This window comes from Lonchura striata, chromosome 28 (assembly GCF_046129695.1).
Source record: "Lonchura striata isolate bLonStr1 chromosome 28, bLonStr1.mat, whole genome shotgun sequence".
NCBI classification, from domain to species: Eukaryota; Metazoa; Chordata; class Aves; order Passeriformes; family Estrildidae; genus Lonchura; species Lonchura striata.
In genome coordinates this window covers 2763025-2779886 of record NC_134630.1, presented here as the reverse complement: position 1 = coordinate 2779886, position 16862 = coordinate 2763025, and the positions used below count along the sequence as shown (strand labels likewise).

The 16862-nt window shown below is 59.9% G+C and overlaps 1 protein-coding gene across 1 annotated transcript; it reads left to right on the top strand.

The window, feature by feature from the left end:
• MKNK2 (MAPK interacting serine/threonine kinase 2) lies at positions 1-11268 on the top strand. The gene is made up of 14 exons (XM_077788779.1): positions 1-81; positions 180-366; positions 2272-2353; positions 2496-2597; positions 2718-2815; positions 3729-3808; positions 4274-4347; positions 4427-4531; positions 4868-4923; positions 5233-5328; positions 6778-6972; positions 7064-7228; positions 7332-7375; positions 7621-11268. The coding sequence occupies exons 2-14, from the start codon at positions 319-321 to the stop codon at positions 7886-7888; spliced, it is 1413 nt and encodes a 470-aa protein (XP_077644905.1). The 5' UTR covers positions 1-81; positions 180-318; the 3' UTR covers positions 7889-11268.
• Positions 11269-16862: the final 5594 nt, after the last annotated feature.

Genomic DNA, 16862 nt, shown 5'->3' with positions numbered 1-16862 from the left:
CGGCGGAGCGGCGCGGAGCGGAGCGGGCGGCGGTGCGGGCTGCGGTACCACCAGCAGCGGCGGCTCTGCGGGGCCGCGCCGGTGAGCCCGGCCCGGGGGGCTCGGGGGCGGAACCGGGCAGGGTCCGGGGGGGGCCGCAACCGCCTGACCCCCACCCCTTCCTCCTCCTCTCCCCGCAGGTCTCGGCCACCCCCCGGACTCCCCTCCGGCTCTGCCCGTCCCTCCGCCTCCCTCCCCCCATCCCCCTTTTTTTTTTATTTTGCCGCCCCCCCCTCATTTCTCCCAGCAACGCCGCCCCCCGCCCCCCCCCGCAGCAAGATGGTGCAGAAGAAATCAGAGATCCCGGGATTCCACCGCTCCTTCAAGGTAAGGGGCTGCTCCCCGCGCCCACGGGGATGCTCTGGGGGGCTCCGGGGCCGGGGTGCGCCCGCATCGCTGCATCCCCTGCCCGGGAACGGAGGGGGCCCGGCCGCTTCCTGCCCCACCCCCGACGCCCCCCAAACCGAGGAGCTCTGGGGGTGCTGCCACCCAAACCGTGCAGGGGGACCCCCCTGTTCCCTCGTCCCGGAGGTCGCGGTGCTCCCGGGGCTGGGTCAGTGTCTCCCCCCGTGCCTCGGGTGGGCGCTGGGATGCTGCAGCTCCCGCGGGGATCCCCCGCGGGTGGGTTGGCTGCACTTTCCCCCCGCCCAGTTGCACCCCTTGTCCTGGTCGGCAGCGATGTGGGGGTGGTCTCAGGGCTCCCCAGGCCCGGCCCGGCGGGGCCGTGCGAGGCTCGATGCCGGGATGCCCTGGGCACCCCAGCCCGGGCCCGTCACCCCCCGGCTCACCTGCCGCTGTCACCCCGGGGTGCGGGGGTCGCTGTGGTCCCGCTCCGTTCGGTTCCCCCCTTCCCGAGCCGCCTCCTGGCTGTGGGTTGGGGGGGTCCTTTGTTCGGTTCCGCTCCAGCTCCGGGGTGCGGGGGGCGTCCCCCTAACCCGCCCCCCCATGGCAGCGACCCCCGCTCCTGCTCGGGTGGCCTCTGGCCGGGGTTTGTGTCCCCCCGCGGTGGCTGGGGATGGAGGGGACACCTCGGCTGTGCTGATGGAGCCCGTGCGCAGCCTCCCATCCCCCAGACCTTTGTGTGGCAGTGCTGCGGCAGCTGGCAGGGCCCCCTGGTCCCCAATTGCCCCCCCAGTGCCCCCCCGTACTTGCCCTGCCCTCCCGCACACCCCGTGCCTCTCCCGGAGGCCTCGGCCCCCCCATCCCGCCGGGGCTCCTCCCGGGGGGCAGCAGCTGCGGGGCGATGCTGCGCTCCCCAAATCCAGGTTTTCAGGGGGAGGAAAGCTGGGAAAATGCAGCACAGGAGAGTTTTGGTCCCGGAGATCCAGAGTGGTGCTTGGTGGGGGGGTGCTCCTGGTGTGAACCTGCCCCCCCGTTCCGTGGGGACCCCCGGCCCCCAGGCTGCGGTAAACAGGCGCCTTCTGGGTGTTTCTGGCGGTGGCCGGGCTGGCCGTGCTGGGGCTGGCAGCCGGCCCGGGCACCGGGCGGGTTTGGGAACGCCGCTGGAGCTGCCACCTCCACCCAAACAGATTTCATAATCCTGGGGAGGAGGGGGCCCTTCTGCCCCTAGCACTGCCCCATCCCATGGGTGGCTGAGGGGAGCAGGAAGCAGGGGGTCCCCATGTCCCTTTGGGTGCCAGTGTGGTTCAGTGTGGGGGAAGGAGCGGGTCCCATGCCCTCCATGGATCCCGGGGCGCAGGAGGGTTTGGAGTGAGGCCTGATCCTGCTGGGTTGGGGGTATCCCACAGCTTGGTGGACACAATGTCTACTGGAGCAGGGCAGAGCAGGCTCCAGCCCCTGTGACCTTGCACGGAGCTGGGAGGACATGGAGGGGTGGCCCTGGTGCCCGTCTTGCCCTGTGACTTCTCTTCCTCCTCCTCCTAGCTCACTGTGGTTCAGGTTTGGGTGGAGATTTGGGGTTGGGTTGGTGTGGGTGGCTGCGGTCCCTCTCATCATCCCCCGTGTGCTGGCCTGGGGCTGGCTGGAGGAGTGACCCTGCAGCACCGTCCCCATCAGGAGATGTGGTCAAAGCCTTCCTGCTCATCCTCTGGCTCTCCCTGGAGCTCTGCTGTGCCCCACCATGAGCTGGGGTCCTGCACCACGGGGCAGTGAGCAGAATGTGTCCCAGGAGCCAGAGCACGCTGGGCTGTGTGTCTGTGCTGGGCTCAGGGTGGCAGCCGGTGGTGGCTGATCCAGCAGCTGCCACCTCACTGCTGCTCTTGGCTCCCACAGGGGCAAAACCCTTTTGACCTGGAGTTCGACCAGTCCAACCACCTGGAGCCCGTCTTCAACTTTGAGTGCCCGCCCCGTCCTGGTGAGTCGCTCCTCACGGGGCTCCTCCCTCCCATCCTGCCCCTGGGATTTTGGCCCTCAGGCTCTGGGGGCAGCCCTGGCGCTGCTGGAGGAGCTGTGGGTGGACAGGGATGGCTGACACAGGTGGCTTTGATCTGGCACAGACATGCCTTCAAGTCAACCCATCGACATCCCTGATGCCAAGAAAAGGAACAAGAAGAAGAAGCGCTGCAGGGCCACCGACAGCTTCTCCGGCAGGTTCGAAGGTGAGCGGGGCTGCTCGGGCACCCAGGGGTTCCCCTTGGCCTGGGGCAGGGCTGGGCCCTCCTGGTGTCCCAGGCTGTGTGCAGTGGGGCCGGCAGCTCAGGTGACCTCTCCCCTGCCAGATGTTTACCAGCTGCAGGAGGAGGTGCTGGGAGAAGGGGCCCACGCCAGAGTCCAGTCCTGCGTGAACCTCATCACCAACAAGGAGTACGCGGTGAAGGTAAAGCTCCACTGCCGGGGCTGCAGAGCTGCCCTCCTCCCACCCCCTGCCTCAGTCTCCATTTCTGCCCTCCACATCTGGGGCTCTCCCAGCTCCCAGGACCATCCGGTGCTGGCCCAGGACTGTGGCTCTATGGGCTGGAGGGAAGGCAGAGGGACAGGGATGTGGCAGGGGTGATGGCACACCGATGTCAGCCACCATCCAGCTTGGGGTCTTTGGTGACCCCCTTAGCCACGCTCCTCTCTCTGTCGATGGGGCCAGGCCAGAGACTAAACTAACACTTGGGATGCGTCTGGGGACTTGGGGCAGACAGGGGCATGTGGTGCTGGCAGGGTGCTCAGCCCCTGCTCACTCCAGGGAGGTCTCTCTCATGCGGGTGCTGGAGGGGGTTGGGGTGAGCTCTTGGCATCAGGGATGGTGTCCCGTGGCCCTGCACCTCACAGACTCTGAGCCGTGGCATGTGGGCTCTGGGATGGGCCCTGTGTCCAAGATGCAGCCAAATACTGGGAGAGCTTTGCCTCCCCTATCACTCCATGGGGCCCTTTGGGTGCCCCAGATGGGGAACTGAGGCAGCAGGGAGGGCTGTGGTGGTGGAGCGCTCTGTGTACCCCAAAGGGCAATGACAGCACCCATCTGCCCCATCCCCGTGTGGGGTGTCCCCCTGCCCACCCTTGGCACGGCCAGGGTCAGCGCCCAGTGGGGCATAGGGCCCTTGGCCGCGCCGCTGCTCAGCGTCACGTGGAGCTGTGCTGGCCCCGGCCCCGGAGGGAGCGGCTTGGCACGGCCGCTGCCGCTTGGCACCCGCGCCAGAACAGCCTGTTCTGCTGCCTGAGCCGCGCCCGCCCCGCGGTCCCCGCGCCGCAGGGGCAGCAGTGCCCCGGCCCCTCCCTGGCACCCCCTCTTTGCCTTCCAGATCATAGAGAAGCGCCTGGGACACATCCGGAGCAGGGTTTTCCGGGAGGTGGAGATGCTCTATCAGTGCCAGGGACACAGGTACGGCAGCGCATCCCCCGCTGTGGGCACGGGGAGCGGGCTGAGACCCGGCTGATGCTCGCGGCACCCGTGGGCCACAGCCAGGCCGCCCTCTGCCCACGCTCCCTCCCCTTGACCCCGTTGGCCACGGTGGAGCATCCGCAGGGGACGTTCAGTGGTTTGCCATGACGACAGGGCCTCGGTGGCCAAGTTGGAGCCGAGCCCCTGCTGCTGAGCCGGGCTGTGTGGGGCGGGCCAGCGAGCCAGGAGGGGCTGTGAGCAATTAGGGAGGAGCGGAGCCGGGCGCTGCAAGCCCCTCTCCCTCCTGGAATTCGGCCAGGGGGGCCCTGGCCGTGTGGTTTCAATCATTGCAAGCCCAGTTTTCCCATCCTGCATCCCTCTCGGGGTCCTGTGTTGGATGGGGCTGTGGGGGGACCCCAGGAGGTGTTTTGGGGGGATGCTGGACTGATGCCATGGTCCCTGCAGGAATGTCCTGGAGCTGATTGAGTTCTTCGAGGAGGAGGAGAGGTTTTACCTGGTGTTTGAGAAGATGAGGGGAGGTGAGTGCGGCCCTGGGGGGGAGGGAGCTGGGGCACCAGGACCCCCACGAGCCCCAGCTCTGCTCTCACCTGGCCACAGGCTCCATCCTGACCCACATCCACCGGAGACGCCACTTCAACGAGCTGGAGGCCAGCGTGGTGGTGCAGGATATCGCCAGTGCCCTGCACTTTCTGCACAACAAAGGTGAGCTGCGATGCCCCAGGTGCCACTGAGGACACCCTGGGGTGCGCTGGGCCCTCCCGGGGGTGTCACTGCCTCTCCCACCCTCCTGCCCAGGGGACAGTGCCCGTCCCAGCACGCAGGGTCAGGCCCAGCTGCATCACAAGGCTTTTTGTGGTGCAGATCCTGTTCCTCCAGTCTGGTTGGGATCTGGGCCCAGCAGCAAGTTTTGCCTTTTGCCAGGGTGCAGGCAGTGATTTGGGGTGGGGAGGGAGGGATCCCTGTGCCACCCCCAGACTTTACACTATAGCAGTCTTGCAGGAGGGGGATTTTTACCCTCATTGGCTCTTTTGCCCCCAGGGATTGCACACAGGGATCTGAAACCAGAAAATATCCTGTGTGAGAGCCCAGACCAGGTGAGCGGGGAGCAGCCAGGGTGGGTGCAGGGTGTGCTGCCTGGGGGGGTGGGCACAGTGGGGTGATTCCTCAGATGGGGGGTGCAGGAGGGGCCTGCCAGGGACACATTCACACCCCCCCCCCCAGGTCCTGCCAGGGACACACACACACCCCATATGCCACAGCACAGCGTGGTGTGAAGCATGACACAACCCGGCATTGAGCAGCTGTGGCTTGAAAACACGGCTGTGGTCCCCGGGGGGCTGCCAGCTCTGGTTCCTGGAGGATGCTGGGGGGGTCACCGACCACTCCTTCCCCCCTCTCCCCAGGTCTCCCCAGTGAAGATCTGCGACTTTGACCTGGGAAGCGGCATCAAGCTGAACGGCGACTGCTCCCCCATCTCCACTCCGGAGCTGCTCACCCCGGTAAGCGTGCGAGCCCCCCGCGTTGCGGGGTCCCCCCAGCTGCCCTGCAGCCCGCAGGAGCGGAGCTGCACCGACACCCCTGCTCGTCCCCCGTCCCCGCCCGCCGTGGCAGGGAGATGCGGTTACATAAGGCGGGGGGGCCGGGGCTGGCGCGGCGCCCGGGCTGCCGTGAGCCTTAGCAACAGCCCGAGCAGCGCGGCGGCTGCGCCGAGCCCGCGGGGCTCAGCCGGGTCAGCACCGGGCGGGGGGCCCCGCTTCCCCGGCTCCTGGGCGAGGGGCGGGGGCCGAGCCTGCGGGGCTGCGCTGCGGGCTGGGCACGCCGAGAGCTCCCGGGTGTCCCCGTGCCGCACAGATGCCACCTCCCGCAGAAAGCCGCGCTCCCCTTATCGCCAGCCGCGGGTGCCCCCCGTGCGGGCACCGCCCTGCACCCCGGTGTTTCGGGGGTGCGGACGAGCCGGGCAGGGCGGAGCGGAGCCCGTGCGGAGAGCGCGGCCGGGGCGGCGGCCAGAGCCCCCCAAACCCCTCCTTCCTCCGGGGCGGGACCCGAGCTCCCGCGGTGCCCCGAGTTTCCCCGTGCTCAGCCCATGGGCGGCCGCTCCGTTCCCACCGGGATCGAGCTGCGGGTGTTGTTTTCTGCGGTGGCATCAGCTGCTGGGGCCGGAGAGGCCCCTCGTCGGGAGGCCTCTCTCGTTACGGGGCGATTATCTGCTGGCTGCAGCTCTTTTCTCCCCTGGTCACGGGGCCTGTGTGGGCTGCGGGTCATGCGCTGGAAAGCCCCAGAGTCCCCGGAGCGATAGGGGAATGGGGCCGCCGGCTCCGCGCTGCGTTAACTCCTCCCGCCCCGGACCCTGCGCGGCAGCTCCGCCCGTGCCGGCCGGGGACCCGGCGCGGTCAGGCGGAGGAACAGGCACGGCCGGCTCGTCCCACCGTGTCCTGCGGCCGCTCCCAGGCTCTGGGCCTGCCCCGCGGAGCCGGTTGGGTGGTGACAATGCTGTGGGTCCTGTGGGTCTGGCTCTGCTGTGCCGTGGGGGGTTGCACCCTTTAGGCGTTATTTTTTTTTTTTCCTTCGGGGTGGCAGCTGCTGTTGGGTGACCCCAGAGAGGCGGGTCTGTGGCATCCTCTGTGGTGGGAAACCCAGCAGGGCGATGTGGTGGGAGCAAACCTGGGGAGCGCCCTCCATTCAGAGGTGCAGCCCCGGAGATCTGGCAGGACCCTCCCAGCCCCCCTGCCCCTTGGGTCCCCACCCTCGGGGCTCACCCTGTGCCCCTTGGGTCCCCACCCTCGGGGCTCACCCCCTGCCCCTTGGGTCCCCACCCTCGGGGCTCACCCCGTGCCCCTTGGGTCCCCACCCTCGGGGCTCACCCTGTGCCCCTTGGGTCCCCACCCTCGGGGCTCACCCCCTGCCCCTTGGGTCCCCACCCTCGGGGCTCACCCCGCCTGTCCCTGCAGTGTGGCTCAGCCGAGTACATGGCCCCAGAGGTGGTGGAAGCCTTCAACGAGGAGGCCTCAATCTACGACAAGCGCTGTGACCTGTGGAGCCTGGGTGTCATCCTGTACATCATGCTGAGCGGGTACCCCCCCTTTGTGGGCCACTGTGGCTCTGACTGCGGCTGGGACCGGGGCGAGGCGTGCCACACCTGCCAGGTGAGTGGGGGACCCCAGCAGCGCCCAAACCCACCCCCAGTTTGGCTGCAGCACTCATGGCTCAGCCCCTGTTATTTCTCCCCCTGCTCAGAACATGCTCTTTGAGAGCATCCAGGAGGGGAAGTATGAGTTTCCTGACAAGGACTGGGCACATATCTCCTTTGGAGCCAAAGACCTCATTTCCAAGCTGCTGGTGAGAGATGCCAAGAAGCGGCTCAGCGCAGCCCAGGTCCTGGAGCACCCTTGGGTGCAAGGGGTGAGTGCTGGATTTCCCCTCCCCTCTCTCTGCTCCCGATATCCGGGGTGGGGAGCACCTGTCTGCACAATCCTGGCTCTGACTGGCTGCATTTTGTTTGCAGTGTGCCCCAGATAACACCCTGCCAACCCCCATCATCCTGCAGAGGTGAGTGTGGGTTGCCCTGGGGCCCCTGCCAACCCCCTAAATCCTGACTCCACTCAGCAGCACTACTATCTGTTCCTTCTGCTTTTTGGGGGCTCTGCCATGACTCTGTGTCTGGACAGCCCTGCTGCTTTGGGTTTGATTTTGGTGTCTGGCATGGCCAGCATGTGAGGAGGGACACCTGGATATTTGATTCTGACCTCCCTCCAGCCCCCCACACCCCCCCTGAGCCCGTGCCTCCCCTGCAGGAACAGCAGTGCCAAAGAGCTCACCTCCTTTGCTGCTGAGGCCATCGCTGTCAACCGCCAGCTGACACGGCATGATGAGGACGAGGAGGAAGAGGCGGAGGAGGAAGCACGACCCATCATCATCAAAGCTACCTCACGGGCCATGCAGCTCTCCCCTCCCTCTGAGTCCAAGCTGGCCAAGCGGCGGCAGAAGAGCAGCCTGGCCAAGGCAGTGGCCTCTGGGCAGCACCTGGTGGCCCCGCTGGTCCTGGTGGCCGACCAAGCCTGAGTGGTGCCCCTCACACCTGCTGTACCCCATGTCCCCCCTTCTCCCCCTTTCTTTCTTCTCCTTTCCCTCCCTGACCCCACTGTTTCTGGCTAGTGACAAGATCAGGACTCGTCCCTGTGGCTGGTTTCCAAGGTTTTGCTGATCTTGTAGGTCTGGGGGTGGGAGGGTTTGTTTAAGATCTTTTTTTTTTTAAAGATATTAAATCAAGTGTGAGGTTGCTTCACCCAGGGCACACTCAAGGACATCTGACAGACACACGGACTTTTGTTTCCCAGCTCTTGGTTTCTCCTCTGACATTTTTCCCCCTCCCTGACACCAAAGGACTCTTTGTGTCCGCGGCTGCTTTGACGATTTCAGCTCATTTCATACTGTGAACAAAAGACCCTCGGTCGCGTTTTCAACAACGGGAGTTGCGTTTTAACCTCGTCCCTCCCCTCAGAGCTGCAGGTTTCTCTCCAGTGTTGGGGGAGATCCCACAAAATCCCCTTCCTGGGGGTCTGGAGGCACCTCCCGGGTGTGGGGACCCCCTCTGTCCTGTGCTCGGGGGCGTCCCCAGCTCGGCTCCAGGGGGACACAGTGCAGGGAACTGCTCGGGCTGGGGAGAGATGGTGCCAGCAAGGGAGCAGCACCCAACCCACCCTCTCTCCTTGGCCTCCTGCTTCCAGAATAAGCTATTCACCCCTTTTCTTTTTCTTTTTGCCCTTTTTTTTTTTTTTTTCTTTCCTTTTTTAATTACTGTTGGTTTTAAACTGCCAGCTGTGCTTCTCAACAGGGCATGGAGAAATGTCTTCCTTTCCTCCCACGCTCCGGCTGGCGGCTCCCTGGGGGCTGCATGGGCATCCAGGGCTGTGCTCTTGTGCCAGGTCAGGTGTTGCACCCTGGGTTTTGGAAGGGCTGGTGGTTGTGCCCTTGGGGATGTGCATGGGGGATGAGGTGTTCAGGGTGGCCAGAGCAGCCAGAAACACTGTCTGGGAATTGTGTGCTCTGTGGAAAACAATGACCCCCTTAAAAAGCATCAGGACCTGCTGCAGGACAGTGAGACCTGCCGTGGCTTCAGGCTGGCCCCGAGGCTGCCGTGGCAGGAGGGTCGGGGGGCACAGAGGGTGCCCAATGCTCCAGGGGTGCCAGTGGGTGAGCAGGCAAGCTGGTAGCAGCACCCAAAGGCTAGGGCACAGGGGAGCAGCCTGGGAGCAGCTGGGGATGTGGGGCTGGAAGATTTGGGGTCAGAGCAGCAGGGTGTTCAGCAGGGAGAGCACTGGTGTGGGTGGTTGTGCATGTGCATCCCTGTTTACGTGTGTTCAGGCGTGCACGGCGTTGTCCTTTCCTTGGAGTTTGCTTCAGGGTAGGAAGGACTCGGGGTGCTGAGGCCCTTGGCTTGTTTCTGGGTCTGTCCAGGGGAGCAGGGCGTGTGCTCGGGCCAGACCAGCCTCCAGATCCCCCTGACACCCCCTGCTCCCTGCCACAGGCACTGCTTGGGGTTCTGCCACCAAGCTGTGCCCGCTGCCAGCCCCCATCCTACTGGGAGGGCAGTGCCCCCTTCGTAGCCTCCTCCTGTCCCTTCTCACTCAGTGCTTTGAGCTTCATATTTTGCAAAAGCAGCCTTGGCCCATCGTGCACAGGTGTTAGGGTTTGGGAGCTCTGAGTTGGGAAACAGACTTCCCTGGGTCTTCAGCTGATGACAGTCACTGTCTCTGGAAAAAAAAAAAAAGAAAGTTCTCCTTTTTATTTTAAGACTGCTGACAGCAATACTATGCAATATATGTTGTTTTTTGTTTCAGGGAGGTGTGTGTGAGTTATCTTGGGAGATGATGATCTTGGGTGTTGATGGAGTTTAGGCCAGGGGCCATCTTCTCTCACCCTTCCCAGCCTTTCTGCTGACCCAGGGGGCTGAGGAGGGTGACTCCATCCCCATCCCACCCCCAAAACTGTCTCGCATTTGTGATCTCCTTCTCCCTATGTGTTCCCAGTCCCACTGTGCTGGGTGGAGAGGAGCAAGGCAGTGGTGAGGGGAGACCCTCCCTGCAGGCACCAGGACACCCTGGAGAGGCCTCCTTTAACAAAAACAAAAAAAAATCCATCTTGATTGTACATTGTTACTTTTTATAGCTTATTTTGTTTTATCAGTTGTAGATAATTCCTTGTTGTCTTATATTAAGAAATACTTGAATGATGTACAGTACGCGATGCCTTGAGCTGGTATTGTGAAGCTATCGTTGATGCTGCACGCCGCAGCCTTTTTTAAAAAACAAAAAAGTCATGGGAAGGCGATGGCAGGGGGATGTCTCCAAAATGTATCTGTCCCACATGCTGCTTTTGTTGGCAAACTGAGTTTCCCTTTTTCCCCCATGATAAGAGCGATCTCTTTTATATCTATGTGTAAGTACACCACACACTGGGGAAGGCCTGGGTGACCCTGCCTGTGTCCCGTGGGTGTCCTCGGCCGGGGATGTGCAGCCAGAAGATGCTGTGGGAGTTTGTAGGAGTTGGAGGATGTGCTGGGAGCATCTGAGCTCGTCCCGGGCTTGGCTTTGCATTTTGGGTGGGGTTTGGTGTGGACCCGGTGCTCCTGGCATGGTACTCGGGGGTGTGACCCAAGGCCGGGTCTGTGCATTGGTAGAGAATCTTGAAATGCCTCTAAGAGCCAGGAACTGACTGGAAAACCTCCAGCCTGGCTGGTGGCAGTGCTGGGCACCCACAGGTGCCCTGGTGGGGCAGGCATGGCTGGGGACACCCTTGTGCCAGGGCCAGACGTCCCCTCCCCGCTGCCAGCACCTCTCCCGGGGCGGTTTCCAGACAGATGCTCCCGTGGTCCAGCACCAGCGACCCCCTCTTGCCAGCACTCTTCTTCCTCCTCTTCCTCTTTCCAAACTTTCCCCCTCCATAGAGCATCTATCTTGGAAACCAATTTCAAAAATTTTTCTTTTTTTTTAAGCTGGAAATGTTAAGTGTTTTCGCTTCCTCTCCTTCCCCCCCACCCTTCCTCCAGCCAACTAACTCGACTTAGAACTGGTTAGAAACGTTTACTGTGAAGCTAACTCTTTTTTATCAAACCAGGAGAAACTTTCTCCACTTTACAATTGATGAAGACTGCCAAAGCTGGTTCAACAAGAGTCACGTTAACGCACTGTTGGTTTGTGCAACAGCAGCCACTGCTCAGGGGCTGGCTGGGAAATAAAAAAGAAAATATTAAAAAAAAAAAAAAAGACAAAAATACTAAAACAAAAAAAGAAAAAAAAAACAAACACACAAAAAGAAGCACTTTACTGTATGTACCAGGTGACCTGATACAGCTGAATTGAAGTTTTCCTTTATAACAATTGTTGATGCCAGAATTTTGTATTCTGTTTTGTAAGAATTTAATAAAAATGCATTGAGACCTATATGGTGGGTAGGTGGCTGTGGCGGGGGGGGGCATGTCGGATGGGGAAGTGGGTGGCACTCCATGCAGGGGCTCCTCTCCCCAGTATCCTTCCCAACTCACTTGTTCCTTCCCAGCCTGCTGCTGGCCCGGGGGGCTGGGAGTGCGGCTGGGGTGGGGTGCCAGGAATAGGGGCTGGCAGGGGCTCAGGCCCTGACTCACTTTTCCCAGCAGGATGGTGTGATCCTCGCTATCCCAATGGGAACCGGAGGTCATGGGGCAGGGCTGTGCTCCCTGCCAGCTGCACCAGTGGCTTTGGGACTGCCCTGCCACCCCCAGGGACGCTCCTGGCACATCCCCCCAACCCCTCCATGGGTCAGGAGGCAGAGGGGGACACTGAGGGCAAGAGGAAAACATGGTGGGATAGGGAATGTAGTGGGGACTGGAGGCTGGAGATCAGGGTGTGGGGAAAAGACTGTAGAGGCCCTGCTGAGCTTTCTTACATGGACAAGGCAAGACATTGTTGAATTGAAAGATTAAAAATCCTGACTTCTCCAGCCCTGCTGCTATGCTGGGGAATGGAGCTGGATCCCTCTGGATACTATTGTCATGGTGCTGCTGCCCTGGCAGAACCCCATCCATGGCAGCCCTGGTTTGGGGAATGGGCTGTGGGCTCTGCCATGGACCAACTGCTGCTCCCAGCTCTGAGCTGAGAGAGCCTCACTGCAGTGCTGCTGAGAATCCAGGCTCACTGCCTGGTAAATGCTGCAGCTGCTTCTTGCAGCATCTGGATCAGGATGGCTCCAGAAGTCTCCCTTCCTTGACTGTTCCAGGATGGCATGTGGTGAGAACAGAGCTGGGGTTCCCTTCATGCTGAGGATGAGGAGCATGTCCCATCCCATGCTGCTGTTCCTGCCTCTGTTGAACAAAGCCATTGTTCCCTCCTGGGCCTGGGGCCACCAGCTGGTGACCCTGGACATTTTAGGAGCATCCAGCTCTTTGCTCTTCCTCTCTTGCATGTTCTTTCACCATCACTGGGCCCTCAGCTGTGTGCTTCAGAAATCGTTCCCCTCCTGTCTTTTGCTCAAGAGCTATCCTGCAGACAATCCTTTCAGGATTCTAGGTGGATCCCAGACAGGTGTGTCAAAGGCAGCTTTGCTGCAGATGCTGGTTTAACTTCAAATCTCTAAAATTCCTTCACATGGTCCCTCTTCTCCCCATTTCCCAATTTCCCGAACCCCAGAAAGCGCCTGGTAGTTGGAAACCATTCCTGAGCACGTGCAGAGAAGGGCAGCTCTGAAAATAACCCAGCGCTGGGTTAAAATAACCTGTGCTGCTCTGGTGCCTGAGCATCAGCCCAAAATAGGCTCCGCCGGGATAAGGGCGCTATAAATACCCTGGTGTGGATTTGCATTGGAGAAAAGCCCCGCAGCGGAGCAGGGCGATGCCGCCCGCACAGGCCCAGGGGGAAGGGGCCACTGCAGAGCCACCGGGGTGGCCTGGCTGGCGCAGGGTCAGCCAGGTTTGGGTGACGTGGTGGCTTGGTGCCAGCCCGCCTGTCTTCAGGATTTAACGGAGCATCAGGTCATGGTTGGATCTGAGTGGCCACAGCACTGGGGTGGCTGGTGGGGTCACACCTGGCTTCAGCAATGAGGCAGCTGGGCAGGAGCAAAGATGAAGTGTCCTCAGTATTTTGGGTCTGGGCCCAGCTCTGCTGGTGACAAATGATGGTCTGGGTGATCAGCCAACACTTTGATTCTATGTCTGTCCAAAAAATCACCCTGGAGTGAGTAACATGCATTTCCTTGGACCAGACTGCTCTCCTGAACCATCAGTGAACCCCAAACTGGCACTGGGCAATGCAGAGGGGAAGGTGTGAAATGTGTTTTGATGCAAAACAGCTGCTTTGGATAAAAAAAAAAAATTTAATTTTCCTTTTGGTGCTTTTAAAATGCTTCCTGTGATGGGGCAGAGGAAAGAACTCCTGTGCATTCTGCAGAGAATCATGTCTCCTATCCAGGCAACCCAAACCAACCATCCAGGGTGATTTTTCTGTAGTATGTGCCATTTTGGTGTGATTTTGACTGGTGTGTGCAGGTTCTCCCTCTGAAGTCATCTCAGGGAATGAGTGCTGTGCACCCCAGCAGAGCCCAGCACACAGGTCTGGCCCTGCCTGTGTTTCCTGTGGCTGCTCCCTCTGCACCAGGAGCCTTGGTGGCACAGCATGGCACCTCTGTTTCCTTCACTGCTGGAGAAGGCCTTGGTCAGCCTTGTTTGTGGTTTTGGATGGTGAAGTGTGGATTTTGGAGAGCCATGGGGTTCACTTCTGGCTTTCCCACAGTATTCCAGCTCCGGGTGGAATTGCACGGGCAATTGGAGCTGTGGTCAGTCAGCGGGAGCAGAGCAGGGTCAGGTTTTCCCAAAACCCAGGAGACCTGTCCCATGGCTGGAGTGGGCCCTGGGCCTCGTGAGTCACCTTCTCACCTGGCTGGAGGTTAAGATCAAGGCTTGGTGCTAAGGCACGGGTTTTGGCAGGTCCCACTTTGCCCTCCTCTGGCTCACACCCAGGAAGTCTCTGTCTTTGCCATGCAGTCTTCCTCGGAGCTTCCTTACATCCTAAAATGCCTCCTCTGAGGTGAGCTGCTCAGCCAGGGGAGAGCTCCATCTGCCTGGCTTTTGCTTGGAACATACCTTTCTAGCCTTTGCTTGGAGCACACATTCTAAATGTTCTTTTCTGCCTTCATGAGGTGAAGAAAGGCCAGATGTTCTCTGCTATCCAGCTCTGAGCACTCTGGTCTCTCTGGTTTCATTCCAGCTGCTCATAGCCTTGTGAGACCCTTCATGTCCAGCCCTGGATGGGGTCAGCCTTCATCCCACCAGCTGAACCCCAGCGATTTCCCTGCCCAGTGTTACTGCTGGGGTGAGGCTTTTGTTCACGTCCACCACTGTGAATGGCCCAGCTAAAACAGCGCTGTCTTTGCCCAGTGCCTGATCTCTGAAGGAATCTGTTGGCATCCAGACCCAGAAATAATGACGCCGGGCCTTTTATAGGAGTGTTTGTTCCCAGGTTTATTTTTGGGATGGTAAAGTCTCCTGTATGACACTCATCTTTTTATTCCTCTGGTCTAACACACCACTGATCACCACGGTGTTGGTGCTGGGTCGCTGCAGCAGACCTGTCACCCCATCCCACAGCGCCATGGTGAGTGTCCCACACAGATCCATTATTCCCCAGATCCACAGCTGTGTTTCCTTACACTGCTCTGGAATTAAGCCTCTGGCTCCTGCCACAATGCAAATCACCCTGATTTAATTTACCATGGGCTGAATAACCAGGATGTGCCAGATGCAGGGTGGCAGGGCTGGCACGGTGAGCATGGCACAGAGCAGGCTGGTGGTGCTGGGAAGATCAGGACTGAACGGGTGCAGAATCCTCTCAAGTGATGGAGAAGCACCCGTCCTCCCTGGCAGGCACACCGACCCCTCGGAGGCACCACAGTTTGTGGAGGATGAATTTGCTGGGATTTTGGAGCAGGGAATGCTATGGTGAAGAAACATCAGCATGCACCACCAGCATGGGCTGGATGATCCTGCACCTCCCAGGCAGGGCGGGAGCCTCTCAGTGGCACTCCTGGAGCTGGGTAAGTGCGGGATGACACAGGCAGTGACCCCCCGGCGCCTGGGACGTGCCGACAGCCATTCCTGCCAGCCATCAGCCACGTCCAACCATCCAGCCGGGCACAGCGAGCCTCCAGCTCCCTCTAATGTTTCTGTCCCGAAAGGAACATCCGCAAGCAGGACAGGCCTGAGCAGCGGGCGGGCGGGCGGCCAGGCTGCACGGCCCCGAGGGAAAAGTGTGACGCTGAAATCTGTGGAAGCAGCTGGGCTAGAAACGGGGGGAGTGATGTGCTGAGGAAATGGTGTTAAAGAGTAAAGGATGCAGCGTTTTAACAGAGAATATGGCTGTACCGAATGCCTGGTTATTATTACTAAATGAAAGGTTTCACAGGAAAAATGACTGTTCCTCTAAAATATACTATTTCTAATACTATAAATAATACTCTAAAATGCTGTGTTTCCAGCCCTGAAGTGTTCAAAACACATGTGGTGATATGGTTTAGTGCTGAACGTGGTGGTGATGCTGAGGTAACAGCTGGACTTGATCTTAAAAATGTTTTCTTATATTAATGATTCTATGGTTCTCTGGTTGTCTGATTTTATAGGCTCCTAGTCATGCCTGCCTACACTGGGATTGTTAGGACAAGAGCTCTGCATAGGAGTTTCCCAAACATGTCCATGTGAAATGCAGCTTTAAAAATGCAACAAGAAACCTGACAGCACAGAACGCAGCAGAAACAGGTATTGATAACATGATACAAAGGCAGGTTGGACTCTCAGTCAAAATCAGCGGTGTAGCAGCACTGCTGTGTCTGGCCATAGTGGCACATGGGGAGATCCTAGAGCTGTGTAAGCATTGAAATCTGGAATGTCTGGAAGCATTGAATCCACACAAACAACACACAATGCACACAAACAGCACACAGTCCACACAAACAGCATGTCTCTGTGTGCTACAGAAGCTGTAATGCCAAGGCACAGGAAGCAGAAGGGGCAGCCAGGCCATCTCCCCTCTGACACGTGGACTCACGGACCACAGGCCTGCTCCTGACTGGGTGTGTGTGCAGCACAGATCAGGGGATGGATAACAGAGAGAGGGGGAATGTAATTACCCTGTGAAGAATAACTCACTTTAACGGTTCAGTTACTGAGATCACAGCGAGGCAGTGGCACAGCCTCTTAATTAATCTTCTGCTTTGCAGCCGGCTCCTGACCCCGCGCCATCTCCACCTCGCGCTGCCTGGCGAGGAGATGCCATCAGTGGGGACAACACTGGCCAGTGGTTTCTGGCTGAGCAGGTCCAGCAGGAGCAACAGGATATGACCAGGTGAGGACCAGGGTGCTGTGGCTCCTGGGTTTGTGCAGGGCAACACCTGTGGTGGGCCTGGTAATGTGGTGTCCTGTGGCGCTCCAGGCCTGTGTCAGCAGCAGCAGCCAGTAACTCTGATTATTGTGAGGAATTGCTGGTCATGAAGCAGGGGCCTAGGGATGCTGGAGGCCTGAGTCTGCTGCAGAGGAATGGCTGGTGTGTGAGATCATGAAGGGAAAACCCCCAATTCACCTTCACCTCCATATGGCCCAAACCTCCCTGGCTTCTCACCCCCAGCACTGACCCCCTTCAGCCCCTTAACTCTCAGCCTCTTCTCTGTGAATTACACTCCCATTTCTCATCCCTTCACAAACTGCTCTCTGGGCTCCCTCATCCCTCATCCTCCTCAGAATAACCCCTTTCACAGGGATGCTCCCCTTATCCCTCAAAATTGCCCCTCAGAGATTGCTCCCTTTTGACCCCCCTCACGTTGCTCCTTGGGGAATCACCATTATCTCCAACCTGTTTCTCAGGGATTGCTTCTGTCACTCCCCCGCACTGCTCCTCAGGGAAGCTTATCCCTCAAAACTGCCCCTCAGGGATTGCTTCCCTCACCTCCTGCCCCGCTCATTGCTCCTCAGGAAATCACTCCCTTTTCCTTGTTTCTCTTCCTTTCACCCCAGGGTGTG

Excerpts from the sequence above, each read along its gene's own strand:
- MKNK2 (XM_077788779.1), top strand. The coding sequence starts at position 319 with ATGGTGCAGAAGAAATCAGAGATCCCGGGATTCCACCGCTCCTTCAAG. Across the intron at positions 2,354-2,495 it reads TGAGTGCCCGCCCCGTCCTG|ACATGCCTTCAAGTCAACCC; the intron begins GTGAGTCGCTCC and ends GATCTGGCACAG. Across the intron at positions 3,809-4,273 it reads TATCAGTGCCAGGGACACAG|GAATGTCCTGGAGCTGATTG; the intron begins GTACGGCAGCGC and ends TGGTCCCTGCAG.